Raw genomic sequence first — 23,182 nt, 5'->3', positions numbered from 1 at the left:
AACCACTGAGATGTGCTGACAGATTGGATGGGGGATGTGAGAGAAAGAAAGGAGTCAAGGGAGACACCAGGATTTGGGGCCCAAGAAACCAGAAAGATGGAGTTGCCATTTACTGATATGGAGGGGGCTGCAGGAGGATGTGCCGGAGGCAGGTCAGGAGTTTGATCTTGGACATGTTACACTTGGGGTGTCTGTGAGACATCTAGCAGAGATGTTGAGAAGGCAGTAAATATACAAGTTTGAGGTTCAAGGAAAACATACAATTTGGGGAGCCAGTGATCCTTAAAACCACGGGACTGGCAGAGCTCACCTGGGCAGAGTGAAGCTGGATGAGAGAGAGCCTGGAGAGGAGGCCTGAGTCACTCCAACAGCCCGAGGCTAAGCAGAGGCAGAGGCGCCAGCCAAGAAGACTGAGAAGGCAGAGACTCAGGAGGACCAGGAGGGCGGCCCGGAAGCCGAGACTATCATCCAGTCTTACACATGATGTTTTCAAAGAATATTTAATGTCATGGGGAAATGCTCACCAAGGTTACGTGGGGGGGAAGCAGCATCTGAACACAATGTTAATGGTTATTTTCTGTACATAGTGGTGGGTGAGGCTCATTGCTATTTTCTTCTTTACAATTTTCTCTATTTTCTTACTATTCAACATTGAACATGTGTTACTTTTGTAAAAATTCTTAGACAAGGATATTTGAAAACAAATATTGGAAAGTGGCCTTTGCTGCTCAGCAAGTCCTCCAGCCTATTTCTATCTCAAACATGTGCCTACAAAAGGAATTTAGGTCCTTATTTCCCACAGTGGGTACCGTGGAAGGGGGGCAGTCCCACCCCAACCCAGGGGGTTTCAAAAGGGCTTTGGTCAGCAGAAGCCCCCTAGGGTGGGAGGAGACTGGTCAGGCAAGCACTGGAGGCTGTCCTCATGCTAAGCAGGCCCTGTCTCAAGAGCTGCTGAGCTGGCACCCTCGCTGCCCTGCCAGCCATGCTTCTCTGAACAGGGCAGCCAGAAATGCCCACGCATCCCTGGGACAGACCATGGGTCCACACTCGTCGGGCTGGCATGGACTGATCAATAGAGAGAACAGCAGCTTCATTAAAAAACAGATTACTAGCATCTGCGCCACCCAGTGCAAGTGAAGATGGGCTCCCTCCCCAGGGGCCCAGGCCTCTCCACCCGAGCCCCAGGGGAGCCGCTCTGTGTGGGGCCCCTGTCTTGAGGCAGTGTCCTTGCTCATCCGACTCCAGTCCCACTGCTCCTGGCCCAGGGCTAAGCCCCACCTCGAGAAGCCATCGGGATGGTCTCTCCTGAGCGACTGTTGCCTCTAGCATCTGAGAAGAAGCTCCCGCTCCCGGGGGCTGGGGCAACGTCCACCTGGATGACACCATGCACCTGGGAGAGCTGTGGACTGTCCAAGCTGGCGATGAGCTGGCGGGGACCTGGTCGCACAGGCACGAATGTCTGGCGCAGCGTCACAGTCTCGTTGCCCCCAATGTCCCTGTGGGCAGAGACAGGGTCATGGGCCTGGGGTGACTGGGGGTGGAGTGGGGAGTAAGAACTGACGGGGCAGCCAGGAAGGCAGGAGCAGAAGGTGGGGCCCTTAAGACATTTCTTGGCTCAGCTGGAATCTCCACGCCCATGACCAGGACAAAGCCTGACCCCCACAGCCGCCTCCACACAGCCAGATCAGCGGCCACCCACCCAGCTGCCTGAGCTGGAAATCTCCGCGTCATCCGGGACTCCTCCCTCCCCGCTCCCACAAACACCTGGACAGACTGTCCCCGCCTCCCCCTCTCTGTCAATGAGGCTCCTGCCTCACCAGACCATCCCCATCCCGCCTGGGGTTTCCAAGACCAAGGAAACTTCGAAACGAGACTTTGGGGTTCGACACAGTATTGCCAAATACTTTCAGTTTTGCCAAGAAAGTGGAAGGAAATTAATTATCTTCTGCCATGATCGTCTTTCCAAAGAAGAAAGAGCATTTTAATACCCCAAGACATTAGAAGGATGTTATCTCAGAAAAAAAGGAAAGTCTTTCCCAAGAATAGACAACTGGCATCTTTAAGTTGACACACACTCTCGTGTGCATGTGTGTGTGTGTGCGATTGAGAGAGTGAGAGAGAGGCACACGCATGCGTGCACACACACACCCCCCCCTACACACACACTACAGCGTCTTCATTTTCTCCCTTCTTCATGGACCTCTGAAAATCTATTCCCAGACCAGCTCTCTGGGAATCACAGTTTCACCAGCTGTCTAACTGGCCTCCTGGCCTCCCGTCTCGTTTTTCCATTCTAGTCTCTAACCACTGGGAGGTGAACTGAACCCGTCAAGGGCTTGGCTTCCTTGGTTCTTACGGGATGAGCTCCCTAACCCGACACACAGGCTCACTGTGACTCAGCCCACCTGCTGGCCCCGCCTCATTATTATTCCTCCTGCCCCCCAGCCCCGAGCTCCTTCCCTTCCCTCAACTCACCTCCCTTTTCATGCCATGCCCCTGGGCTTTCTCCAGGCCCAGCTCGCACCACCTCCTCAGGGAGGGCTCCCTTGAGCACCCCCTGCCATCAGGAAAATAAATCTCGCCCTTCTCTGAGCTCCTCCGGCAATCTGAACGCGCACCTTAGACACCGAACAGGATTGCGTTTACACCGCATCTGCTCATGCCTGTTAGCTTCTGTCCTTTCCTGCACCTGCCTAAACCTTTACCTCCGGCCCCTACTCAACCCAAGCCTGCCCTGGGGACCGTCTCTGGAGCCAGACCCTGTGCAGATGCCTCCAGTCCTACAAGGGAATAAGCCAGCAGCCCAACTTCAAGGATGAGCTCTCCTTGGGGCAAAACATTTCGTTTGGACCTGCTTCCAAGGGGCTTCCCTGGACTGCTCTGTCCTGCTTCGTTTATCACTGTTAGCTGTGTGGTTTAGGAGAAGTTACTGAATGTCTCTGATCCTCACTTTCGGGTCTGTAAAATGGAAGTGAATGTCAAATGAGGAGGTGGAATCAGCTGGTGTTGAGGGTGCCTCCAAGCTCCATGGGGGTGGCGGGGGGGGGGGGGGAGTGGGCAGAGAGATAGATATAGCCTAGCTGTTAAGTTATAGACTTAATTTCCAGACTTCCCATCATAACATACAACTAGAAATTAAGTCTATAACTTGACCGGTAGTCTCTACTTTGGTTGGTTACAAATTTGTGTTTTTAATTTGTGCCCACTTTTCCATAGATACAAAGTTAAAGTTGTTTAGGCTCAGACCAGCCTTCTCAGGTCTATTTAACCCCTACTATAATTGGACTGTACTATTTCAGAACCTAGCCTTTATTTATCATTACTTCCAAGAGAAATTGCTTTCCAGGTTCCAGGTGGGGACATCAAGCTCGCTCCCTGCCCCTGTCCTGGTGTCAGGCGAGACCTTTGCCACACCCGTTTGCGAGTTCAGGCTGAGCTCATTAGCTGTGAATGCTACAATATGCCTGTAGCTGAGCACAGATAATGAAACCAACTCCCTGACACGGATGTCGGAATTTAGACATCCAAATTAGCACTGACCTTCAATTATACACTGTTCAACCACGCTGCCAGCGCTCGAAACATTTTTTAAAACTCCTTGGCCCTCCTCTACAGCCAAACTTCATTTCTGATTGAAAAGGGCATTACTGCCCACCTTGTTAGCCTAACTTATTAATTAGAATTAGCTCTAAATAACTTTAGGCTGGTTCCCCAAAGTCAAAACCACCCCCCCAAGGAGGCCACCCAAGGGACATTCTAGAGAATATGATTCAGGCTCTGGGGAAAATCCCCGAGAAGCGTTTGGAACAGACTTCCAGCCTCTGCTGGTGACTGCTTTGGTGGTGACAACAGCCGTCTGGAGGAGTAAGTTCTGGAATGTTTATTAAGTGGCCAGTCGCCACACTGGGTGGCACACCTTATGCTATAATGGGGTTCCATACCACAGCCTTTGATGTGCAAACGAGAGCTAAGTAACGCCCATCTTGGAATCTAATATATCCCAACCCACAGCTCAGGGATTTCCCCCTTGGGGCTCTCAATCGTCCTGAAGGCCCTGGCTTGGCCTCATAGCAGCAGAGGAGGCACAGAATGTCCAAGAAGGTCCTGCCTTGAAAAACCGTCATCCAACCCTCTCACTTACTGGTGGGAAGAAGACTGGGGCCTTTAAATGGGAGGAGACTCACAAAAGCCCCACAGCTGAAGAGAGAGCCAAGAGTCTGGTGCTCAGCTCAGTGGTCCTCTCCTTACTCCCAGGTTGGGGCAAGAATCAAAGGTCTGGCGAGGCTGCCAAGGGCGTCCAGCTCTGGGGGACCCTCAGAACAGGGAAACCTTCCTCCAGCATCTGCAGGTGAGAGTTGCCTGCAGGGTGAGCTATCTGGGAGTCCCAAGCTCCCCTCTCTATGCTGCCAGAGACCCTTATAGGGCAGCACCTGGAAAGCACTCCTCTGAGACATGTCACTGCATCCAGGGGCCAGGCTGAGGCAAAGATCAGGAGAGCAACCCTTTCAGCTTTGGCCTGTTGACAGAAGGGGCAGCCACGACCAGGCAGAGCCTACTGTGAGGGGGAAGGGTGGGCAGCTGGGCCAGGACCCTCTGCCTCCCCCACCCAGACCTCCACGCGGGCCTTTGTCGAAAGAGGAAAATGCCTCCCCTTGTCCCCAGAAAGCTGATCTTAAAGTGCAGCCTCTAGCCTTCTCTGCTTTCCCTCTGTGCCATTCTTGGGAAGAGACAGGGCAGCATATGTGGGTCTGTGTCAGAGATGACAGCACAGGCCAGGAACACAAGCACTGTGTGTGCCCTCAATGGGTACACAGCCTCACTTAGCCCAGGATCATGCCCAGGCAGGCTGGGTGAGGGCCTGGGGCAAGGGGCCCTGTGCTCTGGAACTGCTGCTCGGCTCTCATGGCACAAACCAGGCAACAAGCTTGAGAGCACGTGTGTGGTGTGTGCCATGGCAGGAAGAGTGGAGTCTGCCCCTTATGAGCCATGAGCCCCTGTGAGATGTGGCCACAGCCTCGCCATCTGTAAAGTGTGGTTGGCCGCTACCCCCAGAGCCCTGACTTTGTGCCACACACCAGCTACATACTTTCCATGCATCCTCGCATCTGATTCTCACCACGACCCTCAGAGCCAGGGCTCCAGGTGATCCTCACTTTCCAGGTGACAAAACTGAGGCTGGGCTTACAGGAGATCAGTTACTTGCCCAAGGGTAGTGAGTGATGGAGCTGGGACTTGAACCCAAGCCTTTAGGATCCCAAAGCTTTGCTTTTAACCATAGGATGATCTCTAATGTCCTTTAAAGGGTTTCTGTGGTTTCCAAATGAGATAATATTCCTGAAAGTGGCTGGTCAACTCCTGAGAGCTGAGCCATGTTTGTGAGGAAGTGCTGATGATTCCCTCGGGAAGTTTTAGCTCCCTAATGAGACAGGAGGCAGGGCGAGGCCCACAGCAGGTCTCCTGAAATGCTCCTTGGACTGAACTGAGTCAAAAGCTACTGCTGGCTGGCCCCTAGCTGCTTGGTTGGGCCTGACAGACCGCACCCATCCTGACAAAGAAAGGAAGTGAAGCCGGGCCCCAGGGCAGCCTGGGAGGCAGCAGGGGCAGCAGCAGGGACAGGCCGAGAGGCCAGACTCACCCCACGTTGAGGATCTTGGGTCTCTGTAGCCCAGAGCCCTCGAGCCGGAAGACGACGTTGGTGAGGGTGACAGGCAGGGGGTTCTTGAAGACAATCTGCACTTCGCACTCCTGGCCAACCACAGCTGCTCCCAGCAGCTGAGAGAAAGAGGGGCCCACCCCCACATCAGAGACCCCCGCCAAACACATTGTGTGGCATGTCGCACACTCCACCAGAGAGAGAAAACTCCTTCCTCGGGAGTCAAAACCTCCCCGAGTCCCACATTTCTGTCCCTGAGAGAAGGCTCCCCAAAAGCCAGAGAGGAAACTCCAACCCACTCCCTACGTGAAGGTACCACAGAATCAGGGATATGATCTCATTTTACAGATGAGGAGCCTGAGGCCCAAGAGCTCAGAGCCAGGCCCTGAACTTCTCCTCCTGGAATGGCTCCTGGCTTAGTGGCCTCTCTCTTTCCCTTCCGATCTGCCTCAGCCCCTGGCAAGCCCTCACGCCCAGCAAGCCGCACTCACCGAGAGGGAGAGGTCTGGGGTGCGCAGACGGAAGGTATGCTGCTTGGCCAGCACCTGCCCACTCTCCTTGACGTGGCCAGAGACGTTGAGCAGCATGGCCCCCTGGTCCACGAGGTGGGGTTTGTATTCCGTGTAGGCCACAGGCATGGCCACACGGTCCGCTGGGGAGAAGAGCACGGCGTCACCGAGGCCTGCTTTTCCCCAGACTGACCTCCCAGGGTCTCCGTGTCCACAGCCCCGAGGTGCCCAGCCATCCAGGGGACAGGGCCCAGGAAGGAGCACTTACAGGCCCCTGGCTGCAGCACCACTTCCTTCTTGCTCTCCTTGAACACGGACCCGGTGACACCAGTGTAGAAGGTAACCGAGAGGTAGAGGTGCAGCTTCACGGTGCGGCGGCTGCTGCCGCGATTGGTCAGCACCACGGAGATGGTCAGGTCCTGCCCCATCACTGCGTCCTGTGCCTCCACCTGCATGGCCACGTCCTCAGCCGTGTCCCGGTTGGCATACACGTTGGGTTTGCTGCCGTGGGCTGCTGCTGTCTCCACTGCCTTCCGCTCTGCTTCTGAGCCTGCGGGGTTGAAGGTCAAGGGTGAAGTTACAGCTACTGCAGGGTGGGCTAGTGCTCAGCAGGAACACGTGGCATGGGCCGGAGCCGGCCGGGTTAGGGGAACAGTACCTTCTGGGTGCTTATAGATGTGGGTGACGTCCTCCCGCATGTTGGAGCCAATGGCTTTCGTGATGATGAGTGTGCCAATGGCCTTCTCCTCCACGTACACAATCTTAAAGCTGCCATCGTCCTGCCGCTGCCAGTAAACCTTGTCACTGTTCACCTGTTGAGGGTTTGTGGGGGGTGTAACCCAGGAACGAGCGAGCCAGAGGGCCTGAGGGCAGGCCTGATTCCCAGCTGCCTTCCCCAACCCTGGAGCGGCAGGGAAGGCTAGATCCAAAGGTTGGGAGCCTCCTGGCAGAGCCAAACTGGGCGACTTTCCAAGCTGAGCCAGACAAGACCAGGGAGCAGGGAAGAAGCCGGTCTGGGAGGCTCCTTACAGCACATTAGGGCATTAATGACAGTAATCCCTTATGCCCATTCACTGGCTTTATGACTTATTAAGCAGTTTCATACCCATTATTTCTTTTGATCCTGAGTATAGGAAGCACGGCAGCCATTAATACATATTCTTTTTTACAGTTGAGGAAACTAAGACTCGTAGAAAGAACGACTTGCCCAAGATCACACAGCTAGTCAGTCAGCGGTGAAGTCAGGACCAGAGAACCCAGGATGGACGCCAGAGCTCTGGTCCCCGGAGCACAGGCCTCACCTCAGCAAAAATGAAGGGCGTGTCGTACTTCATGTATACCAGGCCGTTCTTGATGGACTCCACGGAGCAGGGGCCACAGCAGAAGATGCCTGGGGGAGTGAGGGCAGGACGGAGGTGAGAGGTCCGAGGAGACCGAAAGGGACCCTCAGATGCTGGGGAGAGGCCCACCCACCCTGGCCCAGTGCCCCCTGCCTCAGGGTCAGCGCCACCTGGTCCAACCCGGGGAAGGAAAACAAAGAAGAGCACAGTCTCCTTTGGCCTCAGGCAGCAGGGGGTGCGTGGGGCCTGGACACGCCTGCCTTGATCACTAAGTCGTCGTATACTCTTCCTCCACTGGCTGAGGTTGGATATTGCCTATCTGCGACCCCCAGAGGTCAGGACCCTCCCCTCCTACATCGAATCAAACCCAGAGCCCTCTTGTGGCTCTGCTTGCTGGCTGGGAGAGCAGTGACACTGCAGCCACCATTCCAGAAAAATCCAGAACAAACCTCCAGCTCTACAGCCTGCTGTGTCCTCTCTGTGGGGAGGTGGGGATGGCGCTGGTGGGATATAGAGTCTGTCCTCCTTGTGCTCAGGAGGTTTTTCTAGAGGAGATGGCCTGATGGGGGGAGGAGGCTTGGCAAGAGAGGACATGGAACATGAAGGGAGAACCATCCAACAGGAAAGAATCTTAGAAAACACCTAGCACTATGGCCCCCTTTAAAGATGGGGAAACTGAGGCTCAGCGAGGCAAAGCAGATCTCAGGATCTCACAGGACAGTGCGATACAGAGAGAATGGAAGGAGCTAAGATTTACTGAGTGGGGACTATTCCAGGCATGCTGCTGGTCTCTCTAATACATGAGGATCCCATGTAATTCTCCCAATCACCCTACATGGTACATGTTATCCCCACATGACACACAAAAACAGCAGAGCCCAAAGGTGCAAGGAACTTGCTCGAGATGACATATCTAAGAAGTGATCAAGCTGGAATCAAGCCCAGGGCTGGCTGGCCCCAGAGCCCCCACCTGCCCCCCACCCACCACTTCCCCATTGGGGGCGGGAACTCAGATCTCCCAGGGTCCTGGGCCGGGCTGTTCCAGCATCACAGGCCTCACTGGGTTGCACAACTCAGGGGGAAGATGATTGAGAGGGAGGGGTCTGGCCAGAGACCAGAGGAGGAATGTAGTCTCAGCATGGGCTATTGGACCTGGGGGAGGAAGGAAGAGGCCAGAAGGAAGCAGGCCCCGCTGCCCGGGGCTGGAGGGTGGACGGGGACACGACACCGGCTTGAGAACAAAGTGTATGACAGGTCTAATTTTTGCAGAAACATGTGTATGGGGACACAGAAAAGAGACTAGAGGTTATGTCATCCGTGACTATCTCTGAGGGCTGGGTTATTGGGGCTGTTTTCTTCTTCAAACCTATCTGAACCCTGATTTTTTCTATACTGTATATATAATTCACAGTGAGCAATGGAACAGACAGGAGAGGACATGATGAAAGCGAGAATTTGGGTCAGAAAGGGAGAAAACCAGGGACTGGGTTTGCTCTGCTGCTGATCTAGTGCTCTGTGTCCTAGAGAAAGTCACTGCCCCTCTCTGTGCCACCACTTCCCACGTGTCCCACGAGGGCTTGGAGTGGGTCCCAGACCCAGCTGATCTTCAGCATCACCAGGGGAACTTTCAAAAATAGAGATTCCTAGACTCCATCCCTCTACTGTCTGATGTATCAGGTCTGGGGTGGGACCCAGAAATTCACTTAAAACCAAACAAAAACCTCTTCAGAGAGAATAGGGAACTTTTACAATTTATGTTATTCAATTCCATACTTTTTTTTTCCTTCCCAGCATGTAGCACTTATAATAACGACTTTCTTTTCTAACTTTAAAAAATACGTAAATAAGAAGGCCCTTCAATTAATTATCTCCAGGACCTTTAAGTAAAAAAAGCAAGTGAGAAGAGTGGATTTGGTGGGGATGGGAAACCTCTCACTGAAGTCTCTTGAATCTTTTGACTTTTGAACCATCTGAGTAATTAACCATCTGAGTAATTATAAATAAATAAAATTTAGGCAAATAAACAGTTACATAGGAAGGTGGAAATATATAAGCCAGCTGAAAGAAGTGTGATGTTAAAGGAGCTGGCTCTGAGGCCCAGCCCAGCACTGATGCTCTGGGGTTTGTGACTCAGGCTGGGGAGCTGGGAGGAGCCAAAGTGGGGTACAGGAGCCAGGCGGGGCCCCGCCTCACCACTGCTGGTCTCCTGGGGTGTAGCATCCACAACCTGCCACCCATCGAAGCCTGAGGGCAGGTCCGGCCTCTTCATCCAACAGTCGTTCCACACGTGGAAGTTCCTGGATGGACGGGAGGGAGGGCTGGGTCTGAGCAGTCCCTCCAGGCCTCCCCAGCACCCCCTCGGCCCCCAGGCCTCAGGTCACCGATCCTCGGCAAGGACGGCAGTCCATCCCTGGCCCAAGCCTCACCAGACGGAATCATGGTTCAGGTGCTCGAGCGGCTTCATGTTCTCGTCAAAGTAGATGTCCATGGTGAGGGACGTGTCTGTGTCGTGCGCCGAGTTGAAGTTGGTGACGGTCCGGGCGGCCAGGCCCAGGCAGCGCAGCACTGCAGAGGAACCAAGGTTGGGGTTCAGGGCCCGGGGACAGGGCAGGGTTGGGGCCAGGTGAGGTGTCCAGTCAGGAACAGCAGGGGCACAAGGGCACTGGGGTTGCCAAGCCGGGTCAGGGGTCACCAGGGCCAGGAGGCCTTCAGGCCAGGGAACGCTGGGGGTTAGGGGAAGCCAGTCCACCTGCTTGGCCTTGTCCTTGCTTGTCCCTCCTCCTTCCTCTCCCCTAGGCCTCTCTCGGTTATTAACACTAATTAATGGTAATTAAGGCCAGCCTACCATCCACCCCGGCCTGCCCCTGCACTGTAGCCACAGCTGGGCCCAGCTCACTCGTGAAGGTGGAGCATGGCTTCCCTCCCTCCTCCTCTCCCCATCCCTCTACTACCTGTGGTGGTCACACCGGCGAAGACCCAGCACTGGCCATAGGGGACAGAATAGCCAGTGCGGAGGTAGCTGAGTAGGATCTCCACGCTGCCCACCCATGCTGATGGGTTGGTGCCTCGGGAGTAATCGCCAGACCAGTTCCCAATCAGGACCCCATTGTCATCCAAGGAGTTCACCTGTCCAGGACAGGATGGGGTGGGGGGGAGTTGGGGGAAAGGCCGTGTGGTTCCCCAGCCCAGCCCCTCACCCCAATGCCTCAGGATCTTGCAGGCAGCCTGAGCCCTGCCCACCCCTCCCAGATCTGCCCGCCCCCCCCCCCCCCCCCCCCGGTCTGACACAGGAATGTGAATCCTGGGTGTGCCAAGTTTGGGTTTGGCCCTACATTCCACAAGAACTGGGACAGGAGCCAGGAAGGGAGGGGTGGGGGCAGGCAATGGAGGGAAGAGAAGTGAGACCCCTCCCCACAATACCCTCTGCAAGGGAAGGGACAGGGCTAGGGTCCTGAAGGAATCACAAAGGGCAGGAGAAGCATACAGGGGAGGCAGCAGGCAGACAGAGAGTAGGGCTCAGAGACACGAGGGGGCTCAGAGACATGAGGGTGCTCACCATGGCAGAGATGACCCGGGAGACATTGACCGGGTCCCCACGGCCTCCATAGGGCATGCCCCGCCGGTCCAGGATGTACAGGCAGGCATCCAGCACCCCGTGGTCAAACTGGAAGGAGGGAAGGCACAGATGACCACGGCCCACTGTGGCCCAGCTCGACCCCCAGGCCAGCACCGGCTCTCCCACTACCCTCCGCTGGCCTCTAGCTCCCCTGAGTGCATGCGGCCTTGGGCACCCATACCTGGCCATAGTTCCAGGTCCTCTCGCCAATCTGTGCTTCGGTCCCATAGTAAATTCTCCCAGACTCATTAAGCACGTATTCCTGCCGCCAGTCCTCATGGTCCACGTACACGATGTCCTCTGTTTCCCCAGAACACACATGTCTAGTTCCCTCCAGCCCTGTCCTAGCCCCACCTGCCCCTGGGCCAATTCTGCAGGACTCATGTCCGCAGAGGAAGAGAGGGGACGCTGCCTCTAGCCTGACAGGATGCTCCTGGGAAGGGCCATTGCATGACAGATGGTAGGAAGAAGGTGGGTGTACCCAAAGCCCTTTACCAGGGGAGGTGAGACTGTGTGACCTCGGGTGGGTCATCTTTCTGCCGTGGACCTAGGACCCATCACCTGGACAATGGGAGGCTGGCTTCTCCTAGGGCCAGGCACCCAGGCGCCTAGCAGGATCCTAGGAAAGGAAGCCCTGACCTGCCCTCCCCATGACCTGACTCCAGCTGGCTCACCTGGGCACCAGGGATTGAAGAGGATGTAGATCTCGTTGTGGGGGTCAAAGGGCAACTGGAACTCCCCAGCCTCTGTGCGCGTGCGGACCGTGAATTGAAACTTGCCGATGATGGCGTTGGGGGAAGTGTGGACCCGTAGGTTCAGATTCTGCCCATTGGCCTTGGTCACCTGGGCCTTCCAGCCGCCACTGCCCCCCTTGCCCACTGGGATGATCACGTGGGTGCCCTTGCCCACCTCGGGGTTGTTTCCTGAGGTGAGGGAAGTGGCAATTAGCTGGTGAGGCCTCCCTGAGGAGGGGGGACGGGGACTTGGACTTCTCCCAGCCCCACCCAGAATGTGTGAGCCGGTGTGTGTATGTCCCTGAATTGGGCCATCGCCTTAGTCTGTGACAGTCTCTCTGAGAGTAGCTCTGTCCCCACCCGATGTTTGCCCACATGTCAGGGCAGAGCCCAAGTCCAACATCCCAAACCTGTTCCCCCGACACTGAACTCAGAAATGGGTAGGTCACCCTTGGCCTGCCTGACTATTCCGCCTGGCTGGGTCCAGATGCCCCCACCCCACATGAAAGGGCAGTTCAGATCCTGAAGGCCAGCCCTGCCTGTTCCCCAGGGCTGCAGCTTCCAGAGCCCAGGGCATCCCTGGTGGAGGTGGTGGGGGTATCTTGGAAATTAGAGGCTGGGTTGGATGAGGCTAGGCCCTAATCAAGGGGTACGAGGAGTCACCCGCCCCAGCAGCAGCATAATCACCAGCCTGGGCAGTCCATGGCCACCATGCAACGTGGTGAGGGGTGAGGGAGGCACCTGCCCTGGGTCATGGGGATGGAGATACAGAGAGACAGAGTTGGACCGAGAGCACAGAGAGAGCCAGCCACACCCGGGGGAAGGAGAGCAGACCCAGAAGGAAAGATGCACAGAGGCAGCAACATTGAAGGAGATGCTGACACAAGATCGAGACACAAGAGAGAGTGTTTTGGGACAGAAGCTCCTGGAGGCTTGAAGAGGGTGAGCTTAGGAAAATGGGGACGCCAAGACCTTCCCTGAGACACATCCCTAGGGACACACTCACATACTTGCACCTGCTTATCTGGCAGAGGTGAGGAGTGGGGTGGAGGAGGAGCCTAAAGACGCCCTCTGATCCTAATATTAGGACTAGGGGGCCCTGCTAGCCAGGCCCCCCGCCAGTCTAGGGCCTTCACCCTTCCCACTCAGGTCCCACTGACCGATGAGCAGCTCCAGGGCGATATGATCGGAGGACTCATAGGGACGAGACAGGAGGAGGACCATGTGGAAGGGCTGCCCGCGGCGCACAATCAGCTCATCATACTCGAACTCATCCGTGTGGTGCTCTCGGCGGTTCTGGTCCGAGCGTGAACTCAGCAGATCCACGCCAGTCACCACCAGCATGCCCTCTGCAAGGCCACAGCTCTGGGTCAGTGAAGCCCCACGGGGCGTCCAGGCCCCCAACATTAGCCTCCCAGGCCCCCAGAGATGCCAGGATGAGACCCAGGCTCAGTTAAGGCCTTTCAGCTCTTAGCTAAGGTGGACAGGTCAGCCTCACCTCGGATGGTGCCATCGCCAGCTGCGTTCACACCGCTGCCCCGGGAGCCAGGCTGGCGGGAGTCAGAGCCCCGGGAGTCAGGTCTTCGACCTCCAGAACGGGACCCTCGACCTCTGGAGCCAGATCCTCCGTCTCTATAGGGCTCACGCCCCCAGTCGTCATCATTCCGGCAGGAGCAGCAGCCACAGCAGCGAGCCCAGAAGGAACGGCCTCCTCGGCGAGAACGACTGTCTGGTTCTGGCTCCGGCTCCGGAGAAGGCGTGGTGGGGGGCTGCCAAGCGTTCCCGCCCCAGCGGCCCACGTCTGAACGAGGACCATCCGTCATGCCTACGTGGAAGAGGCAGGGGAGGCTCTGATCTTCCGCTCAGACCTCCTGTACCCAGGATGCCCTAGCCAGCCCACCGGGAGACCCTCCATCCAGAGAGCTGATTCAGTCCCAGCCAGACGATGGAGATGATCTGATGTTGACCCAGAGACTCCCCCAGACCCATCCAGAGACCTTCCCCAGAGACTCCTTTCAGAATCACCTAGAGAAACTTCCAGCACCGTAGAGAAGGTATTCCCCCTCTCAGTCCCACAGAGACATCCACCAAACCAGACACCCAAGACAGAAACCTGCTCAAGGACCCGTCCCAGGAATAGCGTAGGCACTTGTCACAGCCTCAAAAACCTAGCGGTGCAGACCATCCCCTGGCTTGCTTCCTCCATCTGCCGGCTCTTCAGTCTAGAGGTCCAAGGGCTGACGCCTCTAGGACCCATTTCTTCGCACAAATACCCCACCCAAGGCTCTTTGCGAAAGATAGGCGGGTGACATGCCGGGCTTGGGGTCCTTGGCATTCCCCACGTTGGGTCAAACGCCATCACGGAGCTGCCGGGAGAGACGGAGGGCCGCAGGTCTCTGGGTGGGCGTCGGGGGCAGCCTAGCGGGGGTGACAGGCTCGGGCTGGCCCGCACCCCACCTGCAGGGGCCCGACCTCCGCGTGGCCCCCAGACGGCATCGCCGTCGCCGGGGCTCAGCACCGCGGTGCCCGTCGGAGGCCCTCACCTGGCGGCGGTGTTGGCGACGGCAGCGCTGAGTCCTGCGGCCGGGGTGGAACAGGTCGGGACTGACGGGACGGGGCGGACGGACAGGACGCTGCCGCGCGAGTGGAAGGTGTGGAGCGGGCCGGTAAGTGGTTTATGAGGGGGGGGGGGGGGGCGGGGCCAAGCTGCTGGGGAGAAGGGGAAGCGTGGTTGCTCCATCCCTCATCGGGGGGTGGAGGCCTGGCCTCTGGGGGCTGTCTTCTGAGATAGGCGAGATTAGGGGCAGGAAACGAGGCTTGGCTGCACTCTTTCCCCTTTCGAGGAACCCAGAAATTGTGGAAACCTGAGGATGCAGGGTGGGGCCGGGGCTCGGGAGGGGGCGGGGGCTGGGTCTGTCAGGGCTGAAGCTGAGTGAAAGTAGAGGGCCTTGGTGAGACTGCCCCGTCTGAGGGACCCCACATCAGGCTGATTCCTGCCGGGCTGGGGCATAAGGAGCCCCTCCTCCTGGGCGGAGCCGACCCGAGGGCAGTGGGGCAGCGAGCCCTTTCCACCACACCCCTATCCAGCAGCCCCTCTGTTCCCAAGCTCAGGCTGCCTGCCTCTGCTTTCATGGAGTCTTGCTGTCAGCCTCCCATGCAGCCTGAGTGGGGCTCAGCCCCTGAAACCATCCCATGGGCCTGGGCCTGGGCCTGATCCTGCCCAGGGAGGTCCCCAGATCCCAAGCTGCAGACTGGTGACATCAGCAGCCGGGCCCTCAGACTGGCTCCACCAGCCAGCCCCTGACCTGCCGGCTCTACCAGATCCTCTGACCCCCCGCCCATCTATCCTTCCTCGTTCTTCCTCCAGCTGCTCCACAGCCCCTGGCATGAGTGAGCTGCCCCCAGCTTCCAGTGTCCCTCCAAGTTTGAGATGGGGGCCAGAGTAGGAGAAATCTCTTGTTTGTTCTCGCGGCCTGGGGACTTGGAGGAGGCTGAGGCTTTGCTCCGAGGCTCGGGTGGGAACTGAGGCCCCCTCCCCAGCCTGCAGAGTACCCCTTCTCTCACTGAGAGGAGCAGCTGGGCAGCTGGAGTCCAGGATTCTCCAACCTGGAATTCTTCCTGGGAATCCTGACCAACTAGCTCCTGGCACCTGTGCGCATCCCGGCTCCACCCTGGCACTGGGAGAAACACCAGGGATGCCACCGAGAGCGCCCCAATGCAAGGAGGAGCTGGGCATCTTCAGGGAGGCTCTTCTGGGAGTTCTTTGGGAGGGCTGGGGCCCTGTTCTTGGGGTCTCTTTCCTCCATCCCACTGGTATCCCAGCTCTGCCCATGGGCCACTGAACAGAAGACAGTGAAAAACGGGGTTGGCAAGAAGACACAAGGAAGCTGATTTGAGCAGAGGCTGAGTCCAGTGATGCATCAGGCAGGGAGGGGCCTTGGGGACTGGGGACAGAGGCTCCGGGACCTGGCAGGGAGCCCTCCACACCCACACTGACCTTCTCCTGTCCAGCTCCCAGCCCCAGATCTGGCAAGGGGTCTGCCCCCAGCTCCAACACTCTCAGAGGACACGCTAGCAGAGATCAAAATTCCAGGCAGGTGTGAGGCTGGTCAGCCAGAGGGCTCCGCTGAGGGGCTGTTTGTGTATCACTATGGATACAGAAAGGAGGAGGGCCCTGAGGATCCGGACGTGTGTGAGCACATGGGTCCAGGTCGATTCCCAGAAAACTAGAAAAATGCCTTGTCACACTCTCTCCCTCTTGTTTCAATCAATCTTCCTCTTTCCCCACCCAGCCAGGTTTGACTCAGTGCCCTAACCCCAGAGCCGCTCCCCTTTCCCCCTCCGGGAGGCTCCAGTGCCTTAGGGCTTTCAAAGTCAGGACTTGGTGTGTGCACGCTCGCTCACGTGTTCGTGGGAGCAGGGGGGAGACCACGGGAGCAGACTCCGGGCTCAGTGCCTCAGGGAGCTGAGGCCAGGCTCTGCTCAACTATTCCATATCAATACAGAGGCAAGAAAGCGAGTCTGGAATGCCAGACCCAGGTGTCAAGACAGCTTCGGCTCCAGCACTTGAGCTCAGCAACACTGGACGCATCCCAGCAGCAGTTTCCTCATCAGAACAATGAGCCTAATCATTGCATCCCTGAGAGCTTGTGAGGATCAAATGGGATCAAGTATTTTCAAAGGCTCTTTAATGGGAGAATGCTATTCAATGTTCTAAGAGGGTGGAGCAGGGGCCCCCTGACCCACCCCTTCTGGGAACAGCCTTCTCAGCTGCAGTGGATGAGAGCCAGGGCTTCTGGGCAGAGAGGGCATCTGACAGGGGCAGGGGTCATGGGAGAGCCTTACAGCTGCCTTGTAGCCCAGCCCCAACCAGAACCTGAACCCAAACCTGATCCCAGCCTGGATCCTGGACCCGTCCCCAGCCCAAAACAAGAGGTAAACTCAGATTCTGCCCCAAACACTGAGGCTTTGGTTCTCCATGACAGGGAACAGCAGGATTCAGCATAAAATGGAAGTGGAGAGGTGAGCCGACCCACCCTAACCCTCTCCCGTTCTTTTCCAAAATAGGTGGCAGGAGTAACAGTGGTGGTGGAAGCCGCAGCAGCAGCCTGAGGGGGCTTCCCCATCCTTTATTCCATCCCAATAAGTTAAAGGGCAAGGGTGGGGTTGGGTCTCTTAGGTGAGGATGCTGCTAACCGAAGGCAGCAGCTGGGCCAGGTGCTCTGAGATGCCCACTGCTTGGCCCAGGGGATTGCCCTGCAGATTGAGGAGGACCAGCCTGGGGCAGGAGGCAAGAGGCTGGAGCGCTGGAGGCTGCTGGAGGCCTTGGGCAGGAGAGTCAAGGAAAGCTTGGCAGGTTCCCCCAGATCTGTCCGGTCCTGTGCACCCAGCACTGTCTTCGCTCAAGAGCAGGGACTGCTGCCTGGTGGCCTGGTTGATGGGCATCTTGCATGCTCCCCGGAGGGAGTAAGGCTCTGGGCAGGGACTGCAAACCCCTGTCCACAGGGCTCAGGCAGGAAGCACAGGAGGCAGGCTGGGTGTGGTACAAGAAGGTGGGGTGGAGACTATGGCCAAGAGAAAAGCTAGCCCCGGCTAAAGAGGCATCCACAACTCGGTGATGACCACAGCCTGGCGAGTGGAAATGCAGCCCAAAGGCTGCTTTCAACTTCCAATTTTTAAGAGGAATCAGAATTGTAGGTTTCTAAAATATTTAACTTCTTGATTTTTAAAATACTACGTGGTACCCAGGAATTTCTGCAGGCTGCCCATTTGTGAACTCTGGCTTGAGGAGCCACTTCCACCCTGCAAAACTCCACGAGTGCAAGTCAAGGATGGCCCGTCCAGCCCCAGGCTATCCCCTCTCCTTAGCCTAGAGTGCCAGAGCCCTGCTCCCACTCCCCCGGGGGGGGGGACCCACTCTGCTTGCTGTCTGTCCCCTCCCAGTGTGGCACCTCACCCTACCCGCTGTCTAAGAGATGCCCAGAAGGAAGGATACGGTTGTTGCACAGTGAGAGCTCCTGCAGCCGGGGCAGGTTAGTGACACCGTCCAGGGACTCTATGGCGTTATCGTTGGCCTGAAGCACCTGGGGAGCAGGAACGGCAGGGAAGACAAGGCAGGGCAGGCAGCTGTCAGCCTCGGACTGGCATAAGCAGCCGGGGAGCCCAGGGTGATCAGCTTACACTGCGTGGAAGGGCTCCTAGGGTCAGGTGGGGTGACGGAGGGGGGAAGGCAGGGTCATCTGCAGGGGCTGGGAGGACCGGGACATCTCTTTGTAGGGTAGGCAGATTTCTGAGGTGGAGGAAGGGGAAAAGGATCACCCAGGAGAGTGAGAGAGGAGTGAGGGCTGTACCTCAAGGCAGCGCAGTGCGGCGAGGGCTGGGGGCAGGGCTCGGAGACGATTGTGCGACAGGTCAAGGTGAGTGACCAAGAGCAGCTGTTCCAGATGGCAGAGCACTGTCAGATCCTGCGGAAGGGGGATGAGACACCCAAGGAGACCAGGGGAGGGTCCTCGGCCATCGTCCATCAGGCACTTGCCCTCTGTGCCCCACACAGGCCCTTGGGGTTCCCAGCTGAGGAGACGATGGAGCAGGTGGGAAGCTTACCTTACAACCCACAGCAGTGCGTGCTCCACGTCAAGGACAGGGGACAGATGTGCGTGCTGGGGGTGGGGTGGGCAGTGGAGTGGATGGAGTGGGGGCAGGGACAGGGGATCGAGGAGGGTGCTGGGTAAACGCGGATACTGGCAGAAGCGGGCCTGGCAAGTCTGGGGGATCAGTTTGGTGGGGGCGGAGGCGGGTTGTCATGACGTGATAAAACATGTGTTGGGAAGGACTACAAACAGAGGAAAATCAGAGTCTGGAAAGTTTGTCAGAAATCTCTGGAAATATTCAGGCTTTAGGTATCGGGGCCTGCTCCAGGGAAAGAAACATGGGAATGGGCAGAGGAAGAAATGTCCACACGGGTCCCCGAGACTGAAGGCAAAGCCAGGGGCTGGTGCAGCCGGAGAGAGGTGCCTCAGCTGGAGCCTGGGCAGTGGGTATGCAAGCCGGCCAGGTCCTGAGGACGCAGGGAGGGCAGCGAGCTGAGGGCCAGGGAAGGTGCACGGGCAGCCCATACCTTGTGCCCCAGGTGTAGCACGCGCACCTCGGCGTACTCCATCTTGAGCACGCTGTTCTCCAGCAGGAACTTGCTGCGCAGGTCGTCCAGGTATGCCGCCCGCATCGGGTCCACGGCCTGGCGGGGACAAGGTAGCAAGGAATGCATGGTAGCTGCCTTCCTCCTGCGCACTGGGCCTCTCCCCCTTGCCTGTTCCCGCAGGCCCCACTTGCCTTGAGGGTCTGGAAGTACTGCAGCGTCTCCTTTTCATAGAGTAGGGGGTCCAGCGCCCGCATCAGCAGGATGATAGTGAGCAGGCACCCTGGGGACAGGGCAGGGGAAAGGACAGTCTCTCCTGGATCCTCCTCTGTCCTATCTCTTCAGACCCCTTGTGCTCTCCCCAAGGGACCACCCTGGAAAGGGGCCTTCTGAAGGGGACAGGAGCTCAGAGAATGGAGCCTCACATTTATTCTCAGGTTCCAGTTCCTGCAGCTCCTTACAGGATTCAAGCTCGGACTGTAGCACCGTGGACTTCTCCACCGACAGCTCACACCTGCGGGTGGGCGGGGGTGGGGGGAGGGGATGATGCTCACAGCCCTGGAGTACCAGTTATCCCTGGTGTCCAGCTGAGACAGTCTGCCCAAGCCCCCAGCCTCCCACCCCAGCTGCCTGATGCCCAGAGTCCAGAGCACTTCTCCTTGTCCGTGTGCTTCCCTGTCATCACCTGAAGAGCTGCTGATCTGTGGCTGAGTCCCGGCACCAGGTCTCCTGGCGGCCTGAGAGAAAGAGTCGGTGGTAGGAGGGGACACCCATGAGAGGAGGAAAGAGATGGGGGGCTGCTGTAAGAGGTGCAGGCTGCAGGTTGCATCACCTTTTAAAAGCACACACTCCTTCTGAGCATCGCCTGCTGTCCAAATGACACGAAATGTATGCTGGGGTAGCTGGTCGTTGAGGGAGGCAGCGGGCAGGTCACAGAGCTGGGAGTACAGGGTCAAGGAAACACCCCGGACCTCACCACTTTTCTGACTGTCCCACCCCAGCCCTGCCCAGGCCGCCAACTTTGCCCCACCAATCCTAGGATACCCAGACATGGCTGGGCCGGTTCCTGCCATCTGGGGTCCTCCACTCCACAGCCAGGGGTGACTCATCAACCATGAGCAGCAAGGTCCCGGAGCCCACCTGGCACAGGGGACAAAGAGAGACCCATCAGCCCCAACAGCCCCAGGCCCACAATCCACGATGCTCTCCGGCAAAAGCTGCAGGACTCACTAGGAGGGGCCGAGAGAAGGAGACAGTCAGACAAGCCTCGTCCCGGCTCACGTGCAGGCAGCGCAGGGCATCCTGGGGGTCAGCTGGGGGAAGACACAACCTCAGGTCTCCTTAAATAGTCTTCCATTCCTTCCAAGTCCTAAACACCCAGCCTCCTCCCCAATTGCTTACCTCGTCCCAGGAGCCAGCGGTGGTAGAACCAGGCACTCTGATCATTGGGGTCAGTGAAGAAGGCGTTCTGCACCAGCTCCAGTTCTGCAGAGGCCAAGGCAGCACGGGGCTGTGGTCAGGACATCCCACCCTGTCCTTGAAGCACCTCCAGTTCTTGGGCTCAAGTATACGCCGGCCTTGCACAGGGGCTGCATACATCAGTTTTATCTTTCCCCTTGGACACTTGAGCTCCCTGCAGCCAGAGGCTGAATCGTATACACCCTCAGCACCAGACATGAAGTAGGTGCTCAACAAACCCAAGAGGCACAGGTTCAGGAACCGGGCTAGGCATCAGGGCTGGAAGGGTGGGCTGCAGAATCATCTCCAGCACTGCCTGACTCTGCTTACCTTTGAGCAGCACATCCTCAGGGAGGCGACCCTGTGGCCCAAAGTCTGGCTGGGGGTGCAGCTGAGGCAAGAGGCAGGAGCGGTAATGCCAGGAGGAGTAGTTAGAGAAGTTTCGGGTGATGAGGCTGTCGGTGAAGGCTAGCTCCTCAGCAGGGGGCACAGCTGCCTGTGCAGCCACAAAACGCCGGTAGTCCCAGCAGTGAACTGGGGGGGTGGAGGGGTGGGGGTGGTGAAAGCACATCTTAGAAGGAGGGCAAGAGGAGCCTGGTTGGTACCCCTAGAGTTCCCTTAGGAGGCCCCTAGAAACACCTCTATGCACTCCCTGGAGGATGCATTTGGCTCCATCATCCCTTTTGCCATCAGCTTAGTGTGCCTATCCCGGCCATCCCTCCCCACTCAGGGCCTTACTGACGTGGGGCAGGTGAGGGTTGTGGGAACAGAATCTGCAGACACGTACAGTTCCGCTCATCAACCTCGAGGAAGCGGGCACACAACTCCAGCTCCCGGGCCCAGTTGGGCTCTGGCAGGCGGCCCAGCAGCCAGCAGCGGTGGTGCCAGGTACCATAGGACTTGGGGTTCACCCTCAGGCAGCTCTCCAGGAAGCCCAGTTCTGCCTTCACCAGGGCAGCCAACTCCTCTGGGGACCTGCATCCAGAGGGGATTGGGGGTCAGGGCCCTGCAACACCCTACCTCAGCTCACCCTTGACTTTCTGCACGCAGCCCTCCACTGCCCTCTGCCCATGCCCCTGGCTGCCCCATTTCTCCTCCACCCTTGAACCCAGACAGGGCAGGGGCAGGGCCAGGGCTGCCTTCCTGGGGCCCTGACCCCTACGCACTTCTGGGCCTCCAGCTGCTGGAGCACCTCTCGTCGACAATTCCAGAGGGTAGCAAAGTCAGGGTTGGCTCCCAGAATCTGGCTTGTTAGTTCCAGCACTGACTCATCCAGCTCACCAGCCTGGCGCTGAGAAGATGGGTAGCAGGGTCAGAGGTCATAACATCCTCCTATGTAGAGCTAAATAACACAAACAAAACTACCAAATATTCTGTGAATCCCATACTATATGATAGGTACTGTGCAAAGTGCTTTATGGGTTTACATGCATTCTCTCATTTAATTTCCGCAACAGCCTTACACAGTAAGTGCAATTATTAGCCCCAATTTACAAAGGAGCAGACTGAGGCTCAGAGAGATTCAATAACTTGCCCAAAGGTCATACAGCTAGTAAGTGACAGAACCCTGGTACAGATCCAAGTCTGACTCTGAGGCCCAGCTCTCGGCTTCTCTGCTATACTAAGGCGGCAACCTGGGGAGGGGGCTACCTCTGAGGCCCCACCTTCTGGAAGACAGTCTGGGTGGCTGACTGGTATAGCTTCAGCTTCTGCTCCCGCTCTAGCCTTTTTGCCTCCGCCTGCTCTTCCGATGTCTTCACCTTCAGGCGCCCGTGCTAAACGGATGGGCGAGTTGGAAGGGTGGGGGCTGCCCTGCAGAGGCAGAGCCACCGTACCCCCCATAGGGCAACCGAGGCAAGGCCAAGCGGGGCGAGGGCATGGGCATGCGAAGGTGAGGGGCTGGGCTCAGAGTTCTCACCATGGTGCCGGCTCAGGGTTCAGGACAGGGAAGGGGTCCAGTGGTAGCCCGTGAAACCTGGGGAGAAAGGTGTCAATCATGGGAGCCCCGCCCCCAGTAGCCCCGCCTCCAGCTGTCCCCCGGAAGCCGCACGAGAGCCAGGGCGGAGATCCCCCCGGGGTTTACTGGGATCCCGGGACAGGCACTACACATCCAGGAGGAGGCTTCCACCCGGACTGGGACTTGTACCCGTGCAGCCCTGCCCACAGGCCGATCTGTCGGGGCCGGACCCGAGCCGGGGCACTTGGGCGATGGGGACGACTCCGCACCCGGACGCTGCCGCTACCTCCCCGCCCGCGGCTCCCAGGCACTCCCGCCCCCCGCGGGCGGACCCACCTGCGCTAGGAGGAGGCGTGGGGCACGCGGAGCTGCGGCGCCCGCCACCGAGCCCGGGCGCTGGCTAGAGCGGCGCCACGCCCCGGCTCTCCGAGGCGCAGCGCCCTCTGCAGGCCTGGAGAGGGGCCCGCGGCGGAGTAGGCGGGCTCCGGAGGCGCGTGCGCGGGGTCTCGGCGCGCTGTCGGGAAACGCCAAGTCCCTGCTGGCCCTCTGCTGTGTACGAGTGCGCATGCGCGCGCGCGTCGAAGCGGCGCGGGCTGCGGTTCCAGTTCTGTTTGCTCAAAGAGCAAGTCAGTTGGAGAGGTTTCTGCAACAGCCAGAAAAACACGCCCACACCCCTCCGCTGACCTCGCTCTGGCTGCACTGGCCACCTCCTAAAATCTAACGGATGGAGTTTCTTGTCATTATCTTCCTTGACCTCTGGGGCGTTTGACGCTACCGACT

General features: G+C 57.9%; 2 protein-coding genes across 7 annotated transcripts; both read right to left on the bottom strand.

The window, feature by feature from the left end:
* Window positions 1-484: 484 nt before the first annotated feature.
* Window positions 485-14,485, bottom strand: TGM1 (transglutaminase 1). 2 transcript variants are annotated; one of them, XM_046654720.1, is made up of 15 exons: window positions 14,396-14,485; window positions 13,351-13,677; window positions 13,013-13,201; window positions 11,793-12,041; window positions 11,300-11,418; window positions 11,059-11,166; window positions 10,454-10,628; window positions 9,929-10,067; window positions 9,696-9,799; window positions 7,464-7,552; window positions 6,821-6,974; window positions 6,431-6,712; window positions 6,145-6,305; window positions 5,636-5,772; window positions 485-1,496 (listed from the first exon to the last, which is right to left on the bottom strand). In XM_046654720.1, exons 2-15 carry the CDS (start codon window positions 13,673-13,675, stop codon window positions 1,268-1,270), a joined length of 2,460 nt encoding a protein of 819 aa, XP_046510676.1. In that variant the 5' UTR covers window positions 13,676-13,677; window positions 14,396-14,485; the 3' UTR covers window positions 485-1,267. The 2 variants fall into 2 exon arrangements, with proteins under 2 accessions (XP_046510676.1, XP_046510677.1); XM_046654721.1 differs by lacking the exon at window positions 14,396-14,485 and adding an exon at window positions 13,966-14,234.
* Window positions 14,486-16,523: 2,038 nt separating this feature from the next.
* On the bottom strand, window positions 16,524-22,880 carry RABGGTA (Rab geranylgeranyltransferase subunit alpha). 5 transcript variants are annotated; one of them, XM_046655452.1, is made up of 17 exons: window positions 22,739-22,879; window positions 22,364-22,420; window positions 22,110-22,220; window positions 21,612-21,736; window positions 21,233-21,420; window positions 20,776-20,979; window positions 20,389-20,472; window positions 20,218-20,300; window positions 20,032-20,127; window positions 19,820-19,925; window positions 19,673-19,724; window positions 19,413-19,501; window positions 19,182-19,270; window positions 18,970-19,086; window positions 18,203-18,316; window positions 17,848-17,935; window positions 16,524-17,176 (listed from the first exon to the last, which is right to left on the bottom strand). In XM_046655452.1, exons 2-17 carry the CDS (start codon window positions 22,364-22,366, stop codon window positions 17,028-17,030), a joined length of 1,698 nt encoding a protein of 565 aa, XP_046511408.1. In that variant the 5' UTR covers window positions 22,367-22,420; window positions 22,739-22,879; the 3' UTR covers window positions 16,524-17,027. The 5 variants fall into 5 exon arrangements, 2 of the variants coding, with proteins under 2 accessions (XP_046511408.1, XP_046511409.1); XM_046655453.1 differs by lacking the exon at window positions 22,739-22,879 and adding an exon at window positions 22,592-22,727; XR_006887725.1 differs by lacking the exon at window positions 16,524-17,176 and having other exon boundaries at window positions 18,203-18,422; window positions 22,739-22,880.
* Window positions 22,881-23,182: the final 302 nt, after the last annotated feature.

The sequence above is a fragment of the Equus quagga genome, chromosome 2, assembly GCF_021613505.1.
Source record: "Equus quagga isolate Etosha38 chromosome 2, UCLA_HA_Equagga_1.0, whole genome shotgun sequence".
Taxonomy (NCBI): Eukaryota; Metazoa; Chordata; class Mammalia; order Perissodactyla; family Equidae; genus Equus; species Equus quagga.
Note: the sequence above shows the minus strand (reverse complement) of the source record. Positions and strands in the feature narration are given on the sequence as shown.

Excerpts from the sequence above, each read along its gene's own strand:
- TGM1 (XM_046654720.1), bottom strand. The coding sequence starts at position 13,675 with ATGACGGATGGTCCTCGTTCAGACGTGGGCCGCTGGGGCGGGAACGCT. Across the intron at positions 12,042-13,012 it reads CGCCCTGGAGCTGCTCATCG|GAAACAACCCCGAGGTGGGC; the intron begins GTCAGTGGGACC and ends CCCTCACCTCAG. Across the intron at positions 5,773-6,144 it reads CCCCAGACCTCTCCCTCTCG|CTGCTGGGAGCAGCTGTGGT; the intron begins GTGAGTGCGGCT and ends TCTTTCTCTCAG.
- RABGGTA (XM_046655452.1), bottom strand. Across the intron at positions 19,271-19,412 it reads ACTGGAACCTGAGAATAAAT|GGTGCCTGCTCACTATCATC; the intron begins GTGAGGCTCCAT and ends CCCTGTCCCCAG. Across the intron at positions 17,936-18,202 it reads CCGCACTGCGCTGCCTTGAG|GTGCTTCAGGCCAACGATAA; the intron begins GTACAGCCCTCA and ends CCTGCTCCCCAG.